We start from the raw sequence: 26898 nt of genomic DNA, 5'->3' as shown, positions 1-26898 counted from the left end.
AATGTCTCCAGAGTAGGAGACTCCACAACCCCCCTGGGCAGCCTGTTCCAGTGTCTGTCACCCTCACTGAGAAGAAGTTTCTTCTCAAATTTAAGTGGAACCTCTTGTGTTCCAGTTTGAACTTATTACCTCTTGTCCTACTGTTGATTGTCACCGAGAAGAGTCTGGCTCTATCCTTATGACACTCACCCTTTATATATTTGTAATATTTGTAAACATTAGTAAGGTCACCCCTCAGTCTCCTCTTCTCCAAACTAAAGAGACCAAGCTCCCTCAGTCTTTCCTCATTAGTTGCATTTGTTCTTACTTTTTAATACGGGAGTCAAACACAATTGTTTGAATGACCTGACTAATTAAGGTTTAGCAGGAGGAAATATATGCCTCTATACTTCATATATCACATTTGTCTCTGATGCTGTACACACTGCATAATTCCTGGTAGTCCATGGTGCCTTGCTATATACCTGGTGTGTGTAGTGCCTTTGTGCATACCCTGTGAAGTTCTATGTGAGTATACTGTTCCAAATAAGAGGGACAACACAGCAGGGCATAAGCAGTCCAGGAGGTTTTTGGAACATATTAATGACAGTTTCCTAACATACGGTTAAAGAGCTGATGAGGGGAGAAGCTCTGCTACACCTCCTATTTGGAAACATGGAGGAACTGATAAGAGACGTGGAGAGAGCAAGACAAAAAGCAGGATCACAACACTGGACTTAGGAGAGCAGACTTGGGCCTGTTCAGGGACCTGCTTGAAAGAATCCCATGAGACACAGACCTGGAGAGAAGTCCAGGAGAGCTGGCTGATTTTCAAGGATCATGTCCTCCAAGCTCTAGAACAGTCTATCCTGATTAGCAGGAAATCATGAAAAGGCAGCAGGAGAGCTGCATGAATGAGCAAGCAGCTCCTGACTAAATGCAAATATAAAAAGGAAGTGTACAAGAGGCGGCAGCAGGGTCAGGAGATCCCCTGGGCAGGAAGGCTGTTTGAGGAATGGGATCAGGAAAGTCTAGATAAGTACATGAGGGGCTGTTGAAAACGAGCTGAGCTGCTGGGCTCAAGGTGTTGTCATCAGGGGTATGAAGTCCAGCTGGAGGCCAGTCACCAGTGGTGTAATCAATACTGCAATCCAGTACTGTTTAGCATTAATGACCAGGGTGATGGGACCAAGTGAAGCTTCAGCAAGTTCACAGACCCTATGAAATGGGGAGCAATGATTGACCCACCAGATAGTTGTGCTGCTGTTCAGAGGGACCTTAAAGGGCAGGAGAAATGGGCCAATAGGAATCTCATGACATTGAACAATGTGAAATGCCAAGTCCTGCTCCTGGTGAGAAATAACAGTGACCAGCTCAGGGTTGACTGAAAGCAGGTTTGCAGAAAAGGACCTGGAGTCCTGATAAGCACAAAGTTGAACATGAATCAGCAATACACCATTTGCAGCAAAGAAGGCCAACAGCCTCTGGGCTGCATTAGGAAGAACTCTGCCAGCAGGTGAAGGCAGTAGGTCCTTCCCCTCTAGTCACCACCAGTGAGATCATGTCTGGAGTTCTGTGTCCAGTTCTGGGCTCCAGAAAAGGGACACAAAGATGACTAAAGGACTGGAGCATATGACATATGAGGAGAGGTTGACAGAGCTGTGACTGTTTATCCTGAGAGAAGGCTCAAGGGGATGTTATAAATGTGTGTGAACGCCTGATGGTGAGAATGGAGATGGTGAGATGGAGAATAAAGGAGATGGAGTCAGATGCTTCTCAGTGGTACCCAGTGACAGGAAAAGAGTTAATGGGCAGAAATTGAAATAGAGGAGACAGCAAAAAACCCTTTTTACTGTGGGGTGATTGAATACTGGAAAAGGTTACCTAGAAAGGTGGTGGAGTCTCTGTGAGTGGAGATACTCAAAACACGACCGTACAGACCTCTTCTGTAGCTGGCCCTCATTTGAGCAGGGGGATTGGAGCAGATGGTCCCTTCCAACCTGCAATATTATTTGATTCTGTAAGGCAAATGCAGATATTTTATATGGGAAGTGACAAAACTTAGATTGAATTAAATATCTCCTTGTGACTTACACTAACTGTGCAGCAGAATGAAGGAAGTAGTTACAAAAAAATGTGAGCCTGACTATACTGGTGGATGTTGTATTTGGTTATAGTGTAATCTATTTATCCATGTTTCAGTGTGGTGCCAGTTACAAACACTGATTCTCTTGATATATTTAGAATACGGTTTATTTTTTTCTAAGCCACATCATTTTATCAGAGGATTTTATTGTACAGATCTTGTCAAAGCAGCACTGTGTACAGACTATTTATGTAGAATAGCACAACAGCATGCTGTGGTTAAGACTACAGGGCAAACATTGTACTAAGTTATGTAAGCCTAATGATGTAAACATTGCCTATTACAAACACAAACAAAAATGTATGAATCAAGTAGTGTTTTAAGATTCTAAGCAATTATTATTTGCTTAATATTTTCAGATTTCAGAAAATTTTTGATCAAGAGGCAAAACAAGATGTGGTTTTTGACAACATTGCCAAACCAGTAGCAGAATGGTAAGTTGTTGATCTTCTGAGAAACTGGGGTAACACAGGGTCAAAAATAGATTTCATTGTATTGCTTGGGGGAGAGCTGACAAGTGTTTGCCTCGCTATTGTAGAAATGGATAGATGTTTTAATCTGCTTAATACTAATGTGTCTGAATGTAGGAGATATACGAGAATCTCCTGAGAATTTTATGTATGGTAAGTTTCCATTATTAACTCACAGAATCGCAGAATGTTAGGGATTGGAAGGGACCTCAAAAGATCATCTAGTTCAATCCACCTGCCAGAGCAGGAACACCTAGAGGAGGCTACACAGGAACGTGTCCAGGCGGGTTTTGAATGTCTCCAGAGGAGGAGACTCCACAACCCCCCTGGGCAGCCTGTTCCAGTGTTCTGTTACCCTCACTGAGAAGAAGTTTTTTCTCAAATTTAAGTGGAACCTCCTGTGTTCCAGTTTGAACCCATTACCCCTTGTCTTATCATTGGTTGTCACTGAGAAGAGCCTGGCTCCATCCTCGTGACATTCACCCTTTATATATTGATAAATATTAATGAGGCGACCCCTCAGTCTCCTCCAAGCTAAAGAGACCCAGCTCCCTCAGTCTTTCCTCATATGGGAGATGCTCCACTCCCTTAATCATCTTGGTTGCCCTGCACTGGACTCTCTCCAGCAGTTCCCTGTCCTTCCTGAACTGAGTGGCCCAGAACTGGACACAATATTCCAGATGTGGTCTCACCAGGGCAAGATAGAGGGGAAGGAGAACATCTCTCAACCTACTAACCACCCCCCTTTTAATACACTCCGGGATGCCATTGGCCTTCTTGGCCACAAGGGCACAGTGCTGGCTCATGGTCATCCTGTTGTCCACCAGGACCCCGAGGTCCCTTTCCCCTACACTGCTCTCTAATAGGTCATTCCCCAGCTTATAATGGAACCTGGGGTTGTTCTTACCCAGATGTAGTGAGTTGGGAAGTATTACTTTTCTCATTCATTGTCTGACCCATTTGTTGGTTTAAGCTATGATTCTGCAGGTTATTCTTCAGCGTGTTGCTCTGCCACATGTTTTGCGCTGTAGGAAAACACACATCCTCAATTGGACACTTAGTCATTGTCAAGTTGTTATTTAGAAGTAAAAATATACGTAGCTCTCTATAATTTCATTTTTCTTGATTTTTCCCTCTATTCTCTTCTTAAAAGTCGCACATAAAGCAGGAGAGTAATGGATGGTAAAAATGAAGAGCCAGTGAAACTGAAAATAGTAGGATAAGTTAAATATGCTTTACAATGTTTTTGCTGTATTCTTCTTTCACCCCAAAGGGATTTCTTTGCTTGTCAGACTTTATAACATATAACTTCAGGCTAATTCATCTACTTAACTTTAAATATTTCTGGGTTTAATAGTGACTGCAGACAAGAAATTCTGCATCTTATTTGACTGTGCTTGGAAAGAGAAGGGTTAAACTCTTGTTGTTACATGCTATAGGTTGAATTATCCTGAACAAAAACTCAGAGTATCTAAGCTAACTAGCAACAGACAGAACTGATGCTTTTCCTTCACAGTGTTTTGCTAAGATATGGGAAGGTTTTCCACCTGAATAATTCACCTATACAGTGCTCTAATAAACTGGAGATGATATTGTTTTCCTTTTTTTCAGTATTGGCCAACACAAGATTTTTGTATATTAATTTCCTTCACTACGTAGAGTTTAGTTTTGATTTTTAGAGATTTCCAAGTACTTAAATACTCTTAAGATCATTGTTGTTTAGGCACACAATTATCTCTAGCTAAGTATTTAAATTTAACACTAAAACTGATTTATAAAATAATCCTTAATTTAATCCAGACTATTTTTACTGAGTGTTATAATATATTAAAGCTTGTATTCTAAATTATTTTATTGTTACTGATAATATTGAAGGATAATTTTCCTTGTGTTTTTATAGTAGAGTAGGCAATACTGACACATGTTCCTGTTTCTCATCCTCTACTTTCATTTTTACCTTTTCTTAGGCAAAAGTATGTATTTTAAAATGTTTTCATAGTCACGAGGCTCCTTGGCTAATAGAGTCCTTAACTGTGCCTCAAATTTATTTCACCCTGTAGTTAATGACTCAATTTTCCTTTCCATTGTGGGACAATAAGAATTGCCTGTTACTCTGAAAGACCACAGTCTTTCATAGCAAAATGTTCTTCATTATTTGTTTCTTTCTATGTCAACATTCTCTCTTGCAGGAAACAAAACATTGCAAATGCGCTCATTTCTGTTGTTGGAGTAACCGTACTAGGGGAACAGTTTTTGTCTGTGTATTATGAGGGAAAAGAAAGTAGCAGGAAAGTATCAGTGAAATAGTTCAGCAACATTTTGAGGTTCTTTGCTATGCATGCTTATTTATAATCATGAGAAAATTCAGTTAGACTTGAATACTCAGAAAAAAAAAAAAGACTTGGGCATTGTTTAAACTAAAAACAGCAATGCAGTGTTCGGGATTCTGTTCTTGGATGGATGGAAGTTAGATGCAAGTTTCTTTTTTATTTTTATTTGTTTGTTTCCTTTTAAGTGTGCTTTCTTTGATGCTGGGCCACTACTTTTCCCTCTTCAAGTCCAGTAACATTGTCATCTTCCCTGTGGTTTCAGAGGCACCAGACATTAGTTCAATTGATTTGCTTCCTCAGTTAAAAGTGCTAGCCTCTGCAAACAATTATAAACATGTGATTTGCTTGATTTTTTTAAAATTACTTTTTATAATGCTTCAGTCATCTCTTACTTGGTTTCTTTTTATTATTTGTTTGTACTTTCCTCTTTTCCTTTTCATTTAAAATATGTATTCTTGATTTTTTTTTTTTTTTTTCAGAACAAACTCGATCTTTAAGAAGCAGCACTAACTCTATTACTCTATCAAAAAATAGTGAAAATAACATCTTTCTTTTAGAGTTTGCTAACAATTAAGCATTGCTTTAGCCTAACAACAGAACAAGGTTACTCTTATAATGCTTCAAATATGAGTGTTATGATGGTGAATGCAATTAGAAATTAAGTAGAAAATATTAGTCCTTTAGAATCAGTTTTCAGTTCTAATATGGTCAATGTCTTTTGAGTTACTGAAGAATAGCACTGAAAACATTTTCTCTTCAGATATATCAAAATAAGGAACAGCTCTACTGTTTATAAACCTAATGACACCTATTTTTTTTGAAAGATCTGAAGGCCTCCAAGGATAATACTCTTACTGCCACAAATTTTAGTTTCTTCTCATGTGCTCTATTTATCCCAAGAATTAGCATCTGTAATATACAAACTACTTCCCTTTACTCTTTTCTATGGTTTGCTTGTTTTATCTGCTTATTCTTACAGAAAATTTAGGCAAACTGTTTCACAGAACAGCATCATTATAATGTTGACTGTATTTTGTAATGTCTCTCCAGTTTTAGAAAATATTTAACCAGTAATTGAAAATGTTTAGAAGACATATTTACATCATTAGATTGCCATGTAATACAAAGCCACAGGATGCAGACTAAACATCCTAATAGGACATTTCTAGCTTTATTGAATATGCTTATATAAATCCAGTGACCATCCTTTGCTTTTCTGCTATTATATTTTTTTTCTTCCTGTCTAAGTCTATGAATAAGATTATGTAATAAGTATTTGGACCCGAGGTTTTGTTGTCTGTGGTTTGTGCTATTTGTTTTGGTTTTGTTTTGGCTTTCTTTTTCTCACAACTCAGAGATTTGTGTTTTACTCTGTATTCAAGGAAAAAATAACATATCTACAAGTTTCTTCAAAGAAATCTCAGTAGTTTGTATAAGGATAAGAATATTTTTAAAAATTGTGGTCTCCTTTTGACCATCTAAGCTAGAGTAATGCTGAATGACCTTTTACTGACTTTGATAGGATTGTGGTTGAATAATCACACTGAAATTTGAACCATTAGAATAAAAAATTGTTTGAAACATGAAATCTTACTTAGTTCACAAGATTTTGTAATAAATAAAAAAAAAATATTTCAAATAGGTTTCAGATAAATTATGACCTCTGTTTTTAAACATCATAGAGTAAAAGAAATTGAGAGATTCTTAAAAACTGTAAATTTTTATTTCTGAACTCTTCATTCCAATTTATTACTTTGAAAGTTAGTTTTTAGGGACAGATAAAAGTTATACTTTTACATATTTTTGCAGCAGAAGGAACAGGTTTTTGTTTTCTTGGTATTCCTTTTCATATACAATACCTTATTGTAAGAATGGGGAATTAATGGGGCTATTCCTTTGATAGTACTTAATCTGCAGAGTTTGTCATGCTTTGAAATGTGACAAAATTTGTATTTTCCTTGTGAGGTAGACCTTAAATTGTGTAAAAAGAGAAATAAAATCCACATATCTGAAATGTTATAATAATTTGTTTTTACATAGGGATATATATATCTCTCTTTGCTTTCTCTGGGTCTTTCAGAACCTCCTTAATTTCAGTTATTGTATAAAGTTATTATGCAAAATTTGGCTTCATGCAAATGTTTGGCTTTGGGAGAAAAGATAATTATTGTGCATCTGGAATTTCCATTTATTTTTTAATTCACTTTATTTTTACTTTTGTATAATTTGAATACAAGGTGGGTTTTTGAGTATTTAAAAGTGTAATACTACATATACAACATGTTTGATGTTTAAGATAGCTTTAATAACATTAGTTGTAAGAGCACCAACTGTCTTAAGGAAAATCAAAATACAATAGCAGGAAGCATATGTGACAGGAGAACAAAAAAGTAGAAGTCAGTCATGAGTATTTATTCTTTATGTAGTAGCCATGTCAAGGATTTTGATTGCGGGATGAGAATAAAACCGTGGCAGATGTATTGTTAACCTCCTCTCCTCCCCTGCTTCCCTCTGTAGCCCCTCCCTCTCCCCCCTTCCCACTAAGGACAGGCTATTGGGAGGAAAAGAAGGACAGAGAGAAGAGAGTTGGAAAAATGAAAAATGTTTTACTAATGTTACTAATAAGGATAGAGAAAATAATACAAAATATACAAAACCAATCTTGAAAGTCTCAACAACTGCAGAGCCGGCACCTGAAGTCCTGGATTGGACTCTGCAGCCAACCGGAGCTGGATTCAGTCTGTCACTAGGCCTCAGTTCGCAGGGACGACTAGCAAGGTCCTCTCCTAATGTCAGCCATAAGCAGAAAGAAAAAAAGGAAGAGACGAGATTCTCGTGAGCTCCCATTTTTATATGAAGTATTCACGTGAATGGAATGTTATACTCCATTGATCAGTTTCTTGGTCACCTGTTTCTTATTGCCCCTCTCGCAAGATGTCCATCCGTGCTTATCAATAACTTTGCATTCCATTGCTAGGTTTACCAAAACATGTATCTGGTTCTCCAGGAAAATGCAGCTAGTATGAAGGCTTTAGCTGACAGGCAAATTCACTAAAAGAGAAACTTGTTTTTTAACAAAACCAGGACAAGCCAGAACTTACCATTAAACTGGTTATTGTTTTGCATCTCAACAAAACTTAAGAATTATTTTCCACTCTAAAGAAATCAGACCTCAAAAGAAGTGTATAAAAATCATCCTTTTGAGGGGTCAAATAAAGCAGTTCTTCTTAATGAGGAGACCTGAATCAGGTACAGGTTCCTTACCTGTATCTCTCTGCTTCAGTAAGGAAGTAATCTGAATTAAGTTCCTTAGAAGATGCACTAAACTTCCATTCTTATTTGGACTGACCTTACCTGAGCATTCAAAAAATCTTGCTTGTATCTATGTATTCTCCTATATGAGTGTCACATGTAGGAAGGTGTTTCACCACCCTTTTTATACACATTCCCTTCCTTTCTGCCCCTGCTTTCTTTCTAGGCTTCTTTAGTGCAACTGCAGCATGTTGCCTCTGTATTTGTGGAGACTGTTGGCCGCTGCATGCCCTAATAGGAAGGATTGTTTCCAACACAGTAAGCTCAATGAAGACTTGTACAGTTTTGGTACTGCAATGTCAATATAAATGTCAACTCACTTAAGCTGTAATACAAAAGGATTGAATGATTGTTTGTAAGACCCTTGTGATGCCAGTCGCTTACTTTCTCTTTCCAGGCCTGGCACAGTGACTCCACATCCAGGTTAAAATCTCTTGGTATCATCAACGTAATACAATATTTGCTACTGTTGTCACAGCTGGCCGTTCTATAAAGACTTGTTAAATCTTCATGCTAATATGATTAAAATGCCTAGCAAATGCCTAGTAAAACAACTATGCTCTGGTAATGGAGTGTTGTGTTTTGTTTTGTTTTGTTTTGTTTTGTTTTGTTTTGTTTTGTTTTGTTTTTCTGGAATTTTGTTAAGGTGTGAGCATCAGGCTTGTTTACTAATTAAATTATAGGCTTGTATGAACAATTATCCATTCTGACCCATCTATATTGGTGACATAGTGTGGGAAGTAGTGGCTTGGGTCAGCTGCAGGCAACCTCACATCACAACTGTGTTATTGCTAATGTGGGTGATTTAGTTACAAAAGACCTGTGGAATCTGTATATAGTAAAGGATTTTTTGAAGGTAGTCTTGAAACAAATGTAGTTTAACATTTACCTTAAATTGATAAATTGGACCAGTAATTCTAGCAGTTCTTCCTGAAAGTGTGTACTATTATGAGGCAATAAAAACTGAAAAGTTTAGTCAGTGTTTCATCTCAAATCACTATTAGTTGCTCATATTTATTTTTACTTAAATTGCACAGTTTAAAATTGTTGAAGAAAGCTCCTTATTATAGCTTACAATTTGATAGCTTTGACTCAGACCATCTCTGTGTCACTTATCTTCTGCAGTCCTTATGGTGGAATTCTAAATATATTCAGAGATTGTAGTTAAAATAAGAAATTGTATTACACCAGATTTTTTTTTTTTAGGAAATCCCCTTTGAAATTTCTAAGGAAACTTGCTTACACTAAGCTCTCAAAAACACAGCTACATGCACATTTGGAAATTGGTGTTGTTTTTGAAAGATGAGGCATTACCAAATTAGGTTTGTTCCATAAATCTGGCAAAGACATAACGAAAAAATGTTGTATTGAGATACTTTATTTTAATTAAAAGAAACTTTAACCTGAGCTCCAAGTGATGGAAGATACCTAAATACTGAGTCTCTATATAGAAAAATCCTCCATGAAAACTTGTTTTTCAGATCCTGTGAATGAAATTCTTCTTTTTATCTTAAATGGCATGTCTGAGGACTGGTTTTTCTGGGACTGCGTTGTTGGTTGTATTGTTTTTTAATAAAATAACTGTGAGTCTATTTTTTTTTTCTGAGGTAGAAAGAAAGTGAGGGACATTGGTGAAATATTTCAAGGTTAGATCAGGTTGCTCAGGCCCTTGTCCAGCAGAGCTTTGAAGATGTCCAAAGGTGGGCATCGCAGAATCCATCTGGGCACCTGTTCCAGGGCTGAGCTCTTCTCACTGTGAAGAACATTTTCCTTATACCCACCTGTTGCAACTTGTGACCACTGCCTCTTGTCCTACCACTGTAAGCCTCTGAGAAGGGTTTGACTCCACCTCTGTAACAATCCATTGCATAATGGCAGGTGGTAATTAGGTACACGCATAGCTTTTTCTTCTCCAGGTTGACAGAAAACAGCTCCCTTGACTTCCCTGTGTATGTGATGTGCTCCCACCTGAAGTAACTTAGTTTTGTCAGACTCACTCCAATTTCTTCGTAATATCCTTCTTCTACTTGGGGGTCCAGACTGGACATGGAGCTCAAGGGGGAGAGTTTATTTTTTTGCAAATTTTGGAGGTAACTGTTCTGTTTGATTTAGCAAAACCAGAGTTGTTCTTTATACTTAGGCACAAGCCTCTCTGAGTTCTCATTAACAGTGAGCACAGAAACAAATGAAAAGTTCTGTGTCCATAAACTTTAAATAGAACAAACGATCTTTACTGGAAATTAAAACAAAATGTAGTCAAAAAAACCAACCACAATAAACCAACCTCAGTCTGCTTTCAATCTCTGTCTGCTGTCACTGGGCTTTATACCACTATTTATATTGTCTCAGATATTCAAGGACAAAGTACTGAATGATATTTTAAACTGTAGTGACTACCCATAAATTGTCTAGCTCTCACTTGAGGAACATTAAGCAGTTGTAAACATAATGTATCTATCAATTTCAGTGGAATTGCTTGCATGAGTTAGACTTCTGTATCACACCCTTTATTTAGGAATTAGACAACTTTTAGGCTTGAGGCAAGTCGGTTGGGTGACTGAAAACGCCAGCACACAACTGTGCAACAGCTATTTATTTGACTAGGGATCTGGATCTAAAATGAATTTTTAAAGTAAAAGTCAGTTTCTCACTGTGAGAAATATTAAGATTCATTTTGTTTTAGTTCTTCTGATCCATTTGAATTTGCAGAGTGTGACCTTTTTGGGCCTTTCTTGGCAGTCATGACATCTCCTACATGTTGATAACAAGATACGTAGACAGCTCAGAATATTAAATGAGATCAAAATATGATTGTTCGCAGAACTGCTATATATCTGTGTTTTTCCAGAAGTATCATCCTTTTTTTTTTCTGGAAATCTTGTCTTCACAGAATTTGAGGTTTTGGGTAATTTTTCTGAGACTTCTTTACATGTAGCAACTCAGGCCAATGACACTTGTCCATATTCAATAGATTTTGTCATTGACAGGTATGAAGTCCAACATGTCAGACTTACTGCTCATGCACACGACAACTTAGGTTTTCCCTTTACACATTTAAGTTGGCCCATATTTTCCAGATAGGAACATGGCATAGCTACTTGTAAAGCATTAGAAACAAAGCTGAAACGACAGATTAGTTATTAGAAACTGACCTTTTTGGTATCTCCTTTTCTGTATATTTAAAGCTAACCCTAAGTATTTCTGTAAGTAAAACTGATATGTGTTTTACCTTGTAAAGATTGCTTTATGTGGCATGTGATGAAGAGCACTTTCTCTTCTTTCTATAAAAGCTAAGTCTATCACACAGTGTTCTAAATGTATGTCCGCATGTTATAGCATGTAAGGGAAATTAACTCTTAGAATTTTCTAACACAGTGAAACATATATAAATTTGGACCAGTTTTAGTAATAGTATTTTTAAAATTTATTTTTCTCTGTAGTAGGCTTCATAGTTCTGAGATTTGTGTTATTAAAAAAATAGGACCCTCCAGGAACTCTGACAATCATAACAGGCATAACTGCTAAAATATATCAGAGACAGATTTCTCCAGCAACATTTTAGCTAATCTCTTTGGAAGCAGTCCATGAACTTCTGAATAGAGTGCTATACAACATTGCATAAATTCATGAAAGATCTTTTCAGCAAAGCCTCTCCTTGGATTATATGTCTTTGATGTGTGTTGTTTGAAGTAGTAAAGAGACAATTTATTCAACAAAGTGTCTCCTTAATCATGCCAAAACTCAGCTTACTTGGATCAAAAAAAGTTGCAATATTCTGGATATTCTGATAACATGACTGAAAATATCCTTTTAGTGTGTGATTTTTATGTATGCATATTATAAAGTCCGCACAAGACTACCATCAATAACCAACCTGTGTGCTTTCAAATACTACATTTAACAAAGGTTTGGGTTTTTTATTGAGAGAATCTGTAGAGCAAAGATGCAGAATTCACCTGGGTAAAGTGACATCTTGCAAAGTAGCTTCTGCAGAATAGGCAATAAAGAGACGCTTCCCAATAGAAAATCAGTTCCACTACTATTATAGACAGCTTTAATTTGCAAGTAAGAAACTTCAAGCATCCTTTTGGTGGCTGCTATTTAGAAAATACACTCTCTTCTTGTCATCTCATAGTTGGTGCCAACCTTTTTAGGCACCTGTTGTGATTACATTTTGCAATAAAAGGGAGAATATGTATATTTTCTGCTCACTATACTAACTCTTAGCATACGAGAGATCCTTCACTTTGTCAAGGGTAATTCTGCAGTGTAATGTGTTGTTTTTTAAAATAGTGTTTTATGGGTGCCTAAAGGGCTATGAAGTTTTCAACATTTTTATTTTCCTAGAAGGTTTTTGCATCTTGGGTTGAAAACTGTGTTGTATGTATCTTAAACTTGCAGAGTATTTAGTAAATAGACATTGGTTTAATTGATTTGTTGATTGATTAGGTATTGGTCCACCTGCATATATTACTGTTTCAGTGTGAAACTCCTTCTGAATAGAAACTCCTTAGGACAATGAACAAAAGCTAGATTGATAAGTTTTGGTATTTGAGCAAAAGCTAGATTGATCAAGTTTGGTATTTATTTTTGACTTGTAGTTCTTAGAAGTGGAAAAACAGCACAGTATATCTTTAGCAAGTATTTGCTATGAAAATAGTTTTTCCACAGCCTCATTGCTAAAATATCCTGTATTCCCATTGAATCCAAGAGAAGTTCCTTCAAAGAAGTGTGAATTAATAACATCGGACATGGATTTTATATGACTTAATCCATGTAGACTTTATCACATACGGGCCTTCAAAACTGACATTGGCTGATATTCAGAATATTAAACCCTGATCGGTGGTCACACATCTTCAGTTCTGAAATTTGTTCTTTCATAAACATTGATGTGTACACATAAGCTTTGGTTCTGTTTAGTTCATAAGTGTAATTCTTTGTGAACAAGCTGATACAGTAGAGAATTTTCCTTTTCAGTTTGTCTTTCCATCTACTCTTCAGAAGATTAGATCATAGTCTTCAGCTTGCTTCTAAGCCAAAGGTGCTTGTTCAGTCGTACTTGAACTCCTAGTCCCTTGTCTTTTATGAGGGTGGTTTTCTTACTAGACTTAGAAAGGAGATTTATTCTCCATACTGTCTTCACGGGCTTGGACTTCACTCTTAGAAGGCTTTGCCAGCATTTTCACTTACGTCATTGGTAGTTCTTTTCCTTATAGGCTTCCTTAACACCTCAAGCAAACTTTTCTTCAATTGTCTTCATTCTTAGTTTTAATATACTCTGAATGAAAGAAATGAGTGTTGTAAATATGGAAAGGATGCAATTATATATATAATTATACACACATATATAAAAGAAGATTGAGTTCCACTTCAAAATCCAAGATGAAAGTCACCTTTAGAATCATAACCAACACTTTCATAGGTCATCTCTGTAATGCTACATTAATGTTACCTGTAATTACATTGGACTGTGAGAATACATTATTGACATTGACATATTCACATTTTCTGAACAATCAATCTTTTCTTGAAACGTGCTCAGAGCTATGCTGCCACAATAAGTATAAGAAATATATGAATCAAATAAAACAAACTCACTGACTTTTGTAGTTATTTTGAGAGTGTATGGTGTGTGACATTTTATCCTATGTTTACATATGTGGTGATCCTAATCAGTAGCTTTTTGTGAAGTACAGGGAGCTCAAGTTAGTAGTTTGCAGCCACACATTTAGCACTTCTTTTAGAGACATTGCAAAACACACCTTTGTGCAGGGGCCATGTCACAGTAGTTGAAAATATATACCTTTAACAATTTTAAAGAATAGAAAGAGTAAGAAAAGTTAACAACCCAAAATGCTAGATCTAGAAAAGCCAAAGAGCCAGCAGGCAGATATGTAAAAACAAAAGAACAACCCAGGCTGGGTCAGACCAAAGACTATTCAAGGGAAAACCAACAAAACCAACCAAACAAAATGAGTGTAAGCATGTAGAGCTACATCCTCCAAGTATTCTGTTACCTTTCTGTTCTGTTCTGTTCTGTTCTGTTATTAATGGCTAGAGTAGCCATTTGTATCTTAGGGACTTTCTGATTTCTCTGTGTTTAGTAGTCCTGAGGGAATTATTTTTTCATGAGTTAGTCCAGTCTCTACTGAAGCCTGTGTGAACTTTTAGCATCCAAATCATCCCATTGCAAGGAGTTTCACAGCTTAACTACATTTTGCATGAAGAATCATTTCCCTTTGCTTGTTTTGAACCTGCCATCTCTGAGCTTCTTTTGATACCCTTTGCCTTCTGACAACTCATTACTGTCTTCAGCATTCAAATACTCTCACAGTGGACAACTGAAATTCCTAAGATAGCTGAACGAGGTGTTTTATAATAATACTTGTTTTGATTTTTGACATCTGGAATCTCAAATCTTTATATACTCTGTCTTTGGGCACTTTGGTCTCTGGGAACAGATGTTCACTGTAGTTCCTTTCAACATGTTTCTGGTTTTGCCTCTGACATCCTACTGTAATGGATTAAAATAAGCAATTTGGCAACCACTCAGGCCTTTAAATAAACTTTAATAACTTGGAGACCATTGCATCATTTGTGGCGCCAGACCAGCAGCTATCTATATATAGTTCTTTTCCTCTTATGCAAGGGTTGTTTGCCCCATTTTCTTTTCTTTTCTTTTTTTTTTTTTTTTAAATCTTAGCTTATATATCACTTTTTCAATAAACAAAATGCACAAGAATAACATTAGCTTTTCCTTAGCTAAAGTAGTAGGACTTTAAGTGTAGTAAATAAAATCCAAAGTAGATTTTGGTTCTGATAAATTTTATCAACAAAATAATTCTTTCTTGATTATTTGTTTTTCAAATACTGCTTGCATATATTTTGTCAGGAGTTGCTGGGTTTGTTGTAGAAAATTTTGAGACCGATGAATCCAGGAAATATTTTGTAATTGACAGGGAATAGAAAAAGCTTGACAGCCTAATCTGATTTCTTTATTATATATCCTATCAACTATAGACTCTCATGAGTCCTAGTTTGATTTATCATCGATTTTAGTAATTGCTGGTAATTTTATTAAGTTTTTGTTTGCTTTTACAGACAAGTGAAAATTAAGAATAATTATGTCCATCATATTTACCTCATTATCTATAGCCAGTTGGTGTGAAGGATAAAGTCTTGGAGCACTTAAAATACTTTTCAAGTTCAGGACAGTTCACAATAATTCACAATAGATCAATTAGAAATTAGACTTTTAGTATTTTTTCTTTTGAGACAGAGCTGTACAAGGGAAATGTATGATAGTCAACCGTATCAAAAGAAATTTTAAACATTGGATTCCTTAAATTTTACTTTTAATATCAAGGAAAAAATTAAATGTTTTAGTTATTTTTCAGGTGTCAGCCCATCAAAGGGGTCTCAGTTGAGAAATATATGACTTTGTCTTCATAAATAGTGCAAGAAATTTTGCCATATACTAATATGAAAAAAATGCTGTATTTGCATGTAAAAATAGTTCCTTTGAATTGTACTGCTTATCAGTAGTGGAATCTAGATCACCACAATTTAGGAGACTGATTTTTGTTTGTTGCATTAAAAGCCCTCTCCCTTCGAAAGAAACCAGGACCAAAAACCTTGAAATGTGTTGAGTCACAACTTGAAAATTCCCTTCAGTGTATCAGCTGCAGCCAAGGCCCACGTTCCCTCCACAATGTGCAGCTAAAACACTGTCCTTAAGTTTATCTTCTGTTTGATAGAAATCAGGTGGAAGTTAACAATGAGAGTGTGGTGAATTAGAGAAAGATATTTGAACTAGATTTTGGTTAGGCACTTATGTCAGCAGGAGGTGTGAAAAAAGATGATTGAGCTTGAGTGTCATTTCAACCTATGCCATTGCATAGCTACAATTGCTGTTCCACAGAAGATTCTTGCACAAATACAGTTCTAATGTAAAAGTTTGCTTTTACCAATGTGTTTTTTTGTGTTTTCGTAGTAAATGAAGACTTTACTAAGCTGATAAAAGCACAGGTTCTCCTGCATACTCTAATTCAAGCTAGAAGTAGTCTGATAATTTAGTATAGTAGTATAGTGTTCTCAGAATAAAAAAGACCCCTGGTATAACTGTATCCTTACATGAGTTTCTAACCATGATATAGTTTTCTTTGGTTGCAATTAATGATGCCAAATGTGAAATATATCTAGATTCTTTACCTGTAGTGTATCAATGGTCACAAATCCTGATACCTACAGCCTTTCAAGAAGCTAAATATCATTCTTGCAAAAAATCACCAGCCAAAGAAAAAAAGATACAAAGGTAATGTATATAGTAATAAATATGATCAGGTATTGATGATATTGAAAAATGGGGTAAGTCAAGGCATCAAAAAGTCCTTCAGTTCCAGATAGTTTAAATGCTAGTGAATCTAGAATACCTGTCTTGAATTCCACTCAATCTAGAATACCTATCATGAAGCATGACCTTGTATTACTGAAGACAGCTACTATGTAATTAAGAATTGCTGGTTTTGATTCCGTACAAAATTGATTATGGAAAATATGCCTCATATATTAATTATGTCCCCTTTTTTTATTCTATAGTGTTTTGGCAGGATATAATGGTACTATCTTTGCATATGGTCAGACAGGCAGTGGCAAAACTTTTACCATCACAGGAGGAGCAGAACGTTACAGTGATCGAGGCATCATTCCCAGGACTCTGTCTTATATTTTTGATCAACTGCAGAAGGTATGGATCATTATTTTCTGTTTATTTTTAATGTCTGGTTTACAAATACTTAACTATATCGCAAAAGGCTGTTCCTGTAAGTGTTAGAGGAAGCCCTAAAATTAATACTGAAGCAATGCTAAAGAAAATGTCTAACCTGATGGTATACGTTATGCAAAAATACATTGCTGTTAGTTTTGGTTACCTATTTTGTTGCACTGGACTGAAAATAATGGACATCACTGGAGGGGTTTTTTGTGGTATTAAAAACCGCACTATCTTTAGTTGGTACAACGAACATTCTGATCACATAATTGGTTCTCCTTGTCTTAACACTTATATTAGCTACACTCTGGTTTTGTATTATGTACTTTGCATCACATACATCTTGTACAAAAGTTGCTCTGATTCCTATGTAAACCAAAAATATGGTATAAAAGACGGACCACTATTTTCACTTTTCATAAGTTACCTAGTTTCTTTGTGCTTGACTGATGCTTAAAAAAAAAAACATCCCCCCCCCAAAAAAAAAGTGAAACAGTAAAGTGAATATTAAACATTTTAAAATATTCAGCTATTTCACCTAATGCCTTTATTTTGTCTGATGTTACTTATTAGCTAGAATGTTATAGAATAATACGCTAGATACATCTTATTATGATGTAAAGCAATTTTTAAAGTCAGTAATACAAATCCTTTAAGTGTTTGAAAGAAAATAGATATCCATATTCATTTTCGCTTTCCTTCTCTACTGTTTTCTGTTTCAGTCCAATTATGCATTTATATGGAGTGTTTTTAGTGTATATGGTATTAATAATTGAAGTATGATTCACTTAATATGGTTGGATAGAAACTGTTAGGCACATTTCTTAACATGATTACATACAACATATGTAGAGGTATAGATGTCAATAGTAAACTGTCACGAATGTTGGTTTTTATTATTGTTATTGCTGTTATTCATTATTCTTAATTAATTATTTCCAAATTGAAGAAAAAATGAAAAAAAGAAAGCTTTTGGACTATTTTTAAAACTATTTTTGGACTATTTTAAAAAATCAGTACCGAAACACTAATTAACAGTGTCTAGAAAAACACTTTCAATGGAGTAAACTTTATTTCGAAAACCAGTTTTCCAAGTGCTTCGTGTCTGAAACTTGTAGTGGAGAAATAGTCACTGCACTCATATAAACATTGACTTGGTTTCACCAAAAACTTGAACAGTAGTAAATATCTGAAATAGTTATATGATTTCTCTGTCTCTTCCCTTTCCCCTCATCTTATAGTATTTCTGAGTCTTACAGTTCTGTCCCAGTTATTTCTTAATTCTTTTCTTTTTTGAAATACTGCAAAGATTTTCCTGCACTTGACAGTTCAATGCAATTGCTGTTTGAATACTGAATATGACATAGTTTATGGGGCAAAACACATCACTCCAGAGCAGTGACTGACCTAAACCAAAGAGCTATAAACTTACTTTTTATGTGAATCCAGTAAAGTAAAAATGAACAGTATATTTCAACAACTCAAGCCCTGCAGAAGTAGGGAGGGAAACAATACCGAGTCTCAAAATAGTTTTGTGATTACGAAAGTAGAAATACCTTGCAGAAACAATGTGTAACCTTTGAACTTACAAATTAAGCAAGCTGATTTAAAAATCATTGTGCCTCACTGAATTTGAAGTCTTTTACTCTTTGAATTAAAAAAATGCCTCCTGGGGGGGTTGGATGGGGAAGTGCTATCAAACCTGGCAGAAAGAGAATTCATGGAATTTGAGAGAAGGAGAAAACTGGTTGCAATTTAATTGTATGGTTCTTCTGGATCAACTGTGTACACTGTAATGTCTCAATGTCTAAGAGCAATGACAGAACAGAATAAATACAACTTGTAAAAAACCTCCAACTTTAAAAAACTTACCTCACCTGAAATATTACTTATTGTCTCCATCTCCTTACACAAATTTTTCTAATAAGTAAATGATACTTGTCAACTGAAATACTTCAGGAACTCAGATAATATGTCAGCAACTAAATTTCTCATTGAACAGAGAAGTGAATTTTAATCATAAATTTTCTGGTTGACTTGTAGCCTACAGGTTAGAAAGAAAGCTTAAGTAATGTATCCTACTTTTTGCTACATATAAGGGGACTGTGAGAAATAACAATAAGTAGCTGATGATGTTGTGATTGGCATTCCAGGTATAAAAACTTCTTTCTAAAGGAGGATGTGGGCGATGTGTGTGTGTGTTAGGTCATAAATAAAATACTATAGAACCATTTCAATGTGTGGTTGTTTTTGTGGTTTTGTTTTTTGGTCGTGGGGTTTTGTTTTTGGTGGTGGGTTTTTTCCTTTATGTTTTTCTTCTTCTTGAGCCTTTATGGATATGGTAACAGAAACCATAAAAGTATCACCAATTGAAAATGTAACTGATACCCAAGAAAAGAAGAAGAGATGGAGTAAGAAAGCATCATAAAAGCTGTAGTGATAAATTTGTTCTCTGGTCTAGCTCTGACTTCTCTTTATAGTTCTTTTTTTTTTTTTCCTTTTTTTCTTTTTTCTTATCCAGGATGGCAGTAAAGTGTATACAACTCATGTTTCCTACTTGGAAATCTACAATGAATGTGGTTATGATCTGCTGGACCCAAGACACGAGGCCTCCAGATTGAAAGATTTACCGTGAGTAACAAAACTACAAGATTATCATCAAAAACAACAACAATCATTTTCAGATACCCTGTTGTATTGTTTGGGGAATTTTTGGAACTGTGCTACTGATCTCAGTGTTAATTCACTCAAAATCCATTATTTTCTCTATTTTATGAACACTGTCTAAATTTTCTCTTATTTTAAATGCAAGAGAGGCTAGGGAAACTAGATAGGAGTAACTGAAAGTGGAATTATTAAAAATGTATATTGATACTATGCAGAAGAGATCTACTGCAGTCACTGAAAACAGATATTCTTGTTTTCCTTGTGACAGTATCTCTCTTTATATGGGTATGCGCATTCTGTGTGTGGCAGAGACATATGTAACAGGCAGTTATTTCCTTGCAACGGTAGGGAGAAAAACTCCCTGCTTCCACTTGGAGCTTTTCCTTCAAGGGCTATTATTTTTCTAGGATCAGCTATTATGAAATAAGGTAAGTAACAGGTAGAAAAGGCCACAAGGAACTCCAAAGGACAATACATTTACCTCAGAATCGATAATTGCTATAGTAGTTCTCATTGATAAGACACTAGCACCTACTAATACTTGGAGAAGAGTAGTAAAGAAAGGTTATAAGATCATGAAAACATAAGCCTGATGAAGTTAAAGATCTTTTAATTTATAGGAAGTTCAGACCTCAGTTTCTAAGTTTCTTCTGAAAATATATAGTCTGCATTATTCTTAAAATAACTTAGCAAACAGTAAATAAGTATCAATAAGAGAGTTGTTGACTGCTTGGATTTGCAAATACCCTGAAATAATTCTGGAAACCATAAACTTACCCACTCAACATGATGGTGACAGAAACATGTAATATTCACAGCAATTAAATCACTGCTGATACAAGAGCAGGAAATGTACTCAAAACAGCCAATGGAGCAATAACAAAAGTCAATAGAATTTTATATCAAAATAGTTAATTACACTGTTAACATATTAAACCCCTTATATTTCTTTAAAAAATAAAGTCTTTCAACTGGTTTTAAAATCGATCTTTAGTTTTCCACACAATATGCGGTATAGCTACAAAAAAATTTCAAGATTGATTTTTGTAAAACAAGCTATTCTAGAGATAAGGAAGGCAGCCAACAAACTCAAAGTAGGAGACTGGTCTGTAAGCTGGTCTTATTGCTTCACTTCATCTGTAAAATGGAACTAGATTTTTTCACTTTTGATTTCACATATTGATGCTATAACATCTGTGTGTATTTCCCGATATTTTTCATGGTAAAGCTGAGGAATTAAATTAGATTTATTATCCACTTCATGTACTATGCAGAGAAAAATTCTAAATTGGAGACTAACTTGGGTAATACTATCATTTTTGAGTTAATTTTTAAAGATGCAGATTTTTTCACAGACGTAGGTAAAGTAGTCGGTTACTTAAACTTTTATTCAGCTTATTAGCTAATGCTATTAGCTTATTCAACTTTATTAAATAATTAATTGCATTTTTTACATTATTTTCAAATATTTTTAGCTCATTTCATATATTCATTTTATTAAACTTATTTTCTTCAATTGAGCTAAATTGAATTTCATTAATTTAATTGCAGCTTTATTTGAAACAGTTATTTGGGTGTCATATACCCCGGAAAATATCACTTTTAAAACTAGGTTCTGTGTGTTTACTAATAAAATGAATTTTAGAATCACAGAATCACAGAATGTTAGGAATCGGAAGGAACCTCAAAAGATCATCTAGTTCAAGTCCCCTGACGGAGCAGGAACACCCAGATGAGGTTACACAGGAATGTGTCCAGGCGGGTTTTGAATGTCTCCAGAGTAGGAGACTCCACAACCCCACTGGGCAGCCTGTTCCAGGGTCTGTCACCCTTACTGAGAAGAAGTTTCTTCTCAGATTTAAGTGGAACCTCTTGTGTTCCAGTTTGAAACCATTACCCCTTGTCCTACCGTTGGTTGTCACCGAGAAGAGCCTGGCTCCATCCTCATGACACTCACCCTTTATATATTTCTAAACATTAATAAGGTCACCCCTCAGTCTCCTCTTCTCCAAGCTAAAGAGCCCCAGTTCCCTCAGCCTTTCTTCATCAGGGAGGTGCTCCACTCCCTTAATCATCTTTGTTGCCCTGCGCTGGACTCTCTCCAGCAGCTCCCTGTCCTTCTTGAACTGATGGGCCCAGAACTGGACACAACATTCCAGGTGTGTTCTCACCAGGGCAGAGTAGAGGGGAAGGAGAACCTCTCTCGTGGTTATTCAATTAAGCTAAAGAATAACTTCTTTGTTTGTATTAGTCTGTTTTGAAAAAGTAAAAGTTGACAGATAATTTGGTGGTAAATTAGGGATAAAGCACACCATAATTACCTGTAAATTTATGTAGTGTGTACTGTTGCAGGATGGGTTTCACTGAGATAATGAATTTTTCTCTGCAGAGTAACTAATCTTAATAAGTGCTTACTGGTTTTACCGTACATGGTCATTATTGTTTCCAGTACATCATTTGTCAAAAAATATACACGGTACACTAAAGCTACACCTTCACTACTCATATTTAGCATTATATAGAAGTATTTAATAAGCTTTTGTTTATTGTTTAAGATGCTTCTTTACAGGTTCAAAATTTAAAAATATATAGTGACATTCTGAGCTAAAAAGGGAATACAGATGGCTGGATGGGGTAGTTGTGTGATTAGCTGTATTTTAGTTACTTGGTTAATATTTGTAAAATATTTGTAAAATACACCAGGTGTTTACTACCTACTATACATTTAATTTTTCTGAGAACTCTATGTGCTTAGACCTTTTAAGATTTCAGTGGGCATAAGCACAGCATAATCAAACTTCCTCAAATTTGTTTAAAAGCAGGTATTTAATGAGAATATTAAAAGGCACTTCTGTTCTTTGTACTTTAAAAGGGTCATATTATGCATAATTTCCTGTTGAACTCCACAGTGGATTATTAAGGTTTTAAGTACCATATAAAGCCAAATGCGTGTTTTGTATGCTTAGTTAAATATTAGCAGTCTGTGTAAGATGGACAAGAAAAGTCTTGAAAACATTTGTCATTTTAGAAGAGTAAATAAAATATTAGTTAGCCTCTTAAAATATGAACATCGTTTTGGAACAGTGTTGTTATCTATATTCCTGCAGAAGAAGGGGATGCAATTTGAATCAAAGATATGAGCTTCTGCTTAGCAAACTCTGTGTTCATGAGTCGATGTTATCAGTTTGATGGAAGGAATAAACACAGGGTGATGGCAGTCAAGTAATAGAAGTTATGAAAAACACGCAAGAGACTTGTTGGTAGTACTTGGAAAAAAAAAAGACATTAAAATTGTATTTAATATTTAAGGCAAATTCAATAATAAAAAATTTGAAAATTGCACATTGCATCTAATCATTGCATGATTAGATTTGGAATCCCCAGCTCCTGAAGTCGGTGTTTTGTGTGTAGCCATCCTTCATATATTCTGTACACTACTAAATTTTCATCTTAATAGTGCCTAATCATTTCATTAGAGTCTGCCAGATAAGAAGGGAGGAGGTTCTTACAAAAAATCACTACTTTTCTGGAAATAAATTGCTGACAAATGTCTGAATTTAATTCATAGATCTGTATATCTATATGTCTATCTGTATGTAAATGTATATAGATTCATATATAGAATTACTTAATTATTTCTCTCTATATATGTAGAGCTGTGTATGCATATACATATTTATTGATAAATGTATACCTCAATATGTATCATGTTTGTAATAGGTGTAGATACTTATGCATCAACTAAATTTGGGGTTGAAATCCCATTGAATTTTTATTTTCACAGGAAAAAAAACAGTTTTCATAATGTTTAGTTGTAATGATATTACACGTAGCCCATAGAAGTTATTGTCTGATATACCTTAACACTTCATGTACAATATGCCTTAGTTTACAATTGTAATTTGTTTTTCAATACAAAGCTGACCATGTTTTAATTTTGTGACACTGTAGCTGAAACATAGCATATGCAGATGCAAATACATTTGAAGAATCTTATTTATTAGAATGAAAAAATTTAATATTGACAATCTAATTCTGGTTGTAGCTATAGAGAATTCCATGTTTATACAAATAAATTATGATTATTTTAAAACATGTAAAAAGTACAAAGCTATTGCTACAAAATATAGCTAGTAGAAGACTATTTGAAATCTTACTGCCATCTCTTGTTTTCATAAAAAATTTGCAGGACTTTTCAAATTAGGAAATTTTTTCTGAAGCTCTTCATTTGCTCCAAGGTTGTACAAGACTTCCTCCTCTAACAGTTTCTCTGTTGTACAGTGTATTTGTAATTTATATAACACCATGATACAGACTCATACCAATTTAATGTAGTTACACCCTACCAGTACAAACTCTTGCTAACTAGTATTATTTATTAAGAACTAAGAATCTTCTTGACACTGAACCATTAGTCATAGATTAAGTCAGGACAACCAATAAGCTACTGCTTTACCTGTCCAGACTACAGTAGGTGACACTCTCGCATGTGAAAGCGGTATAAAATTAATGCTTTTTTTACCTTAAAATGTCAGTCTTTTAACTCCATTAGTTTAGAAGCTACTTCACAGATAGCTCAGACAACCATTAATCAGGAGTCATGTGGCTGGGGGAAAATGTAATCTAAATGGCCAGCCAGCTTAACTGATTCCCTATTTTTGTATGAAAATTCTTTAAAGTCCTCTTTGATAGGGAAATGTATAAGATTTAGTATGATGCTGGCTGACTAAAAACAAAACAAAACAGCTTATGCTTCTGAAAGATGAAGTTTATTTGAACTGTAGATTAAGTGAACTCAATTCCATGAAAAGGAAGACACTTTAAACTAAGAGTCAATTAACTTCAAACATCAACAATGACCACTATACTAATATATTAGTGACATGCAGAACTGTTATGTTCCATGGGTTTAGTGTAAAATATTTTCATTTTTATAAAACATCTGGAACTGAATATTGGTTCAGAAAAATTTATATTGTAAACCAACTGGTATAATAATTTCTGTACTCCTTAACAAAGAAGAAGGAGAAAAAAAGAAAAAGGCTAAAGGAATAATTTTCAACATACGGGAAATACATTTTATTCAGTCTAATTTTGTGGGGGAGTTGTTTGTTTTTGTTTGGTTTGGGTTTTTTTTAATGCAAATAAATCTGTTGCCTATCTTCAGTCTCAAGAGTGTTAATGTCAGCCCTTCCCCTTTTTGGTGGCTGTACCAGATATGTAATCCAGAAACCATCATCCATAGATCTTCAAGAACTATATTTTCAGTGTTCTGAGAATTATCTGTGTTTTAAAATTTGTAAAGCTTATAATAGCTCACTCTTTCAATATGAAATGCATTCTTTCAAAATGAAGTGTGTTCAGTGTGTTACTACTGAATATGGAAGATAAGGAGAGTCTTAGGTTTGTAAACTTAATCTTTTCTGTTCATTAATGGAGACCTGAAAACAGCTCCAGATCATTTCTTCAAAGATTATTTTGTTCATTACAGTTCAAACAAATTACATTTTAAATGTGTAAAATGTCTTCAGCATACATTACATGTTTATTCCCATCCAGATTTTATGTTGATTTCTTTCCAGGAACCCAGTAGAAGAAGCCAGTGAAACTTTTTTAAGATTATTGCTGTGCTGTTCAAGGCAACTTTACTCTTGAATATCAAAGTATTATTTAACATTTTTTGTGATATTATGCAGTTGCCCAGAAATTCTAACAGAATTTATATGTCTTGTTTGAATGTGAACCACCAATCTCATTGTTCCAGTTGTAGCTCCTTGTTCTGTACCGTGGAGGAGCAGGGGAGAGAAGTGGTGCAGGGGTCTTGCCAAGTTTCAGTAAGAAAAACCCAACAGCAAATGGCTGAATAAGGTAACTGCTTTAATAAGACAGAATAAGAAGAGGAATGTAGATGGCCAGTAAACCTTGCATTGCATCACATGCTGGGCACCCATGGTTTGTGCAGCATTGGGCAGAGCCTGGGTGGATTTCCCATGGTGCACTGCGCAGAACAGCACCGATTCCATCCTATCGGTCATTCAAGATGTTATATAATTTCCTTACAAGAAAACAGACCCATTTCTAAAGGGTCTTCTCATGAGAATTTCTTGTGACTTTTTTGCTAAAGGCGAAGCCACACAGATGGTGTGATGGCCAGGTGGGAGCTGTTTGCAGGCTCTTCTGTTACAGTGGCCTGGCTGAATTTATCCTGCAGCCAAGGGGTCTGTGCAGCACGACACAGTCCTGGATGCCACAGCACAGGCTGTGCCCACTCAGGTGAACTGTTACATGGATTGCTAACTTCTAAACATGCAACAGCCTCTCGATCAGTATCAATGCACTCCTGTGCCCAGAAAGTGTAGAACAAGCCAATGGTGTTTTTCTTGTCTCACATGTAGAATTCATTGGAGACAGAGGGAAGGATTTCCTATCACAATATGTCATGTCAGGAGAACAGCCTGCACTAATATTTTCCGTTCTCATAGTTCTGGTATGTGTCACAAGTTAAAGTGATTGTGGACTAGGTCTATACTTGAATGGAAATCAAATCTGTGTGCTATTGAAACTCATGCTGGTGGCTGACTAACTTTGTAATCTTGCCTCTTGAATCAGTCTTGACTTTGTCACTGGTTTGTGACATCTCATTGTCTGCTTTCTGATATAACAATCCTCCAGAGCTTTTCATCCAAACTTAGTTCATTGACATATCTTCCTTGTCTGGAAATTGTTTATAACCATTGATCAAAATATGGTCTGAAAAGATCCTTAAAAATTTAAATACTATGCCAAGTGTGCACTGTAAAACAACATTCTTTTCCTAAACTATGAAAAGAGGTAGATGATGCGGACTCTGCATTTCAAAATGTTAAAGTTAGTCAAAGCATCATGCTGTAATCAGAACCATTCTGGGCTTTAGCGTGTGATGCACGCACAGATGGAATTGCAGACAGGATACAACGTGACATTATCAAAACATTGTTATGCAAGAGGAGAATTATCCTTTGGGGTTTATGTTCTGAATGGGGAAGTGGAATTTAGTGACTGTACTACTGCTGCCTTACCATACCACACAAAATTAAGGCTATAGTGGGAGGCAATTATACTTGGAAAAACAATTATTATGACTACTAAAGAGGCATTGTGTATACTGTTACATGCATTTTTCTCTTGAAAATAGTGAGTGTATTGCAATGTGTTCAAATTATTTCTGTATATCCATTCCAA

The 26898-nt window shown here is 35.4% G+C and overlaps 1 protein-coding gene across 7 annotated transcripts in view; it reads left to right on the top strand.

The window, feature by feature from the left end:
* KIF6 (kinesin family member 6) overlaps nucleotides 1-26898 on the top strand; it is a 148652-nt gene that overhangs the window by 2347 nt on the left and 119407 nt on the right. For all 7 annotated transcript variants that reach the window (XR_010471542.1, XR_010471545.1, XR_010471543.1 and 4 more), the window contains exons 3-5: nucleotides 2485-2559; nucleotides 16839-16986; nucleotides 19532-19641. Coding sequence is in view for 3 of the 7 variants with exons in the window: in XM_065058147.1 (XP_064914219.1) it covers nucleotides 2485-2559; nucleotides 16839-16986; nucleotides 19532-19641 (333 nt within the window). In the remaining 4 variants the exon portion in view is untranslated. The remainder of the gene's footprint in view (nucleotides 1-2484; nucleotides 2560-16838; nucleotides 16987-19531; nucleotides 19642-26898) is intronic.

This window comes from Columba livia, chromosome 3 (assembly GCF_036013475.1).
Source record: "Columba livia isolate bColLiv1 breed racing homer chromosome 3, bColLiv1.pat.W.v2, whole genome shotgun sequence".
Classification (NCBI taxonomy): Eukaryota; Metazoa; Chordata; class Aves; order Columbiformes; family Columbidae; genus Columba; species Columba livia.
This window is presented reverse-complemented; position numbering and strand designations above follow the sequence as displayed.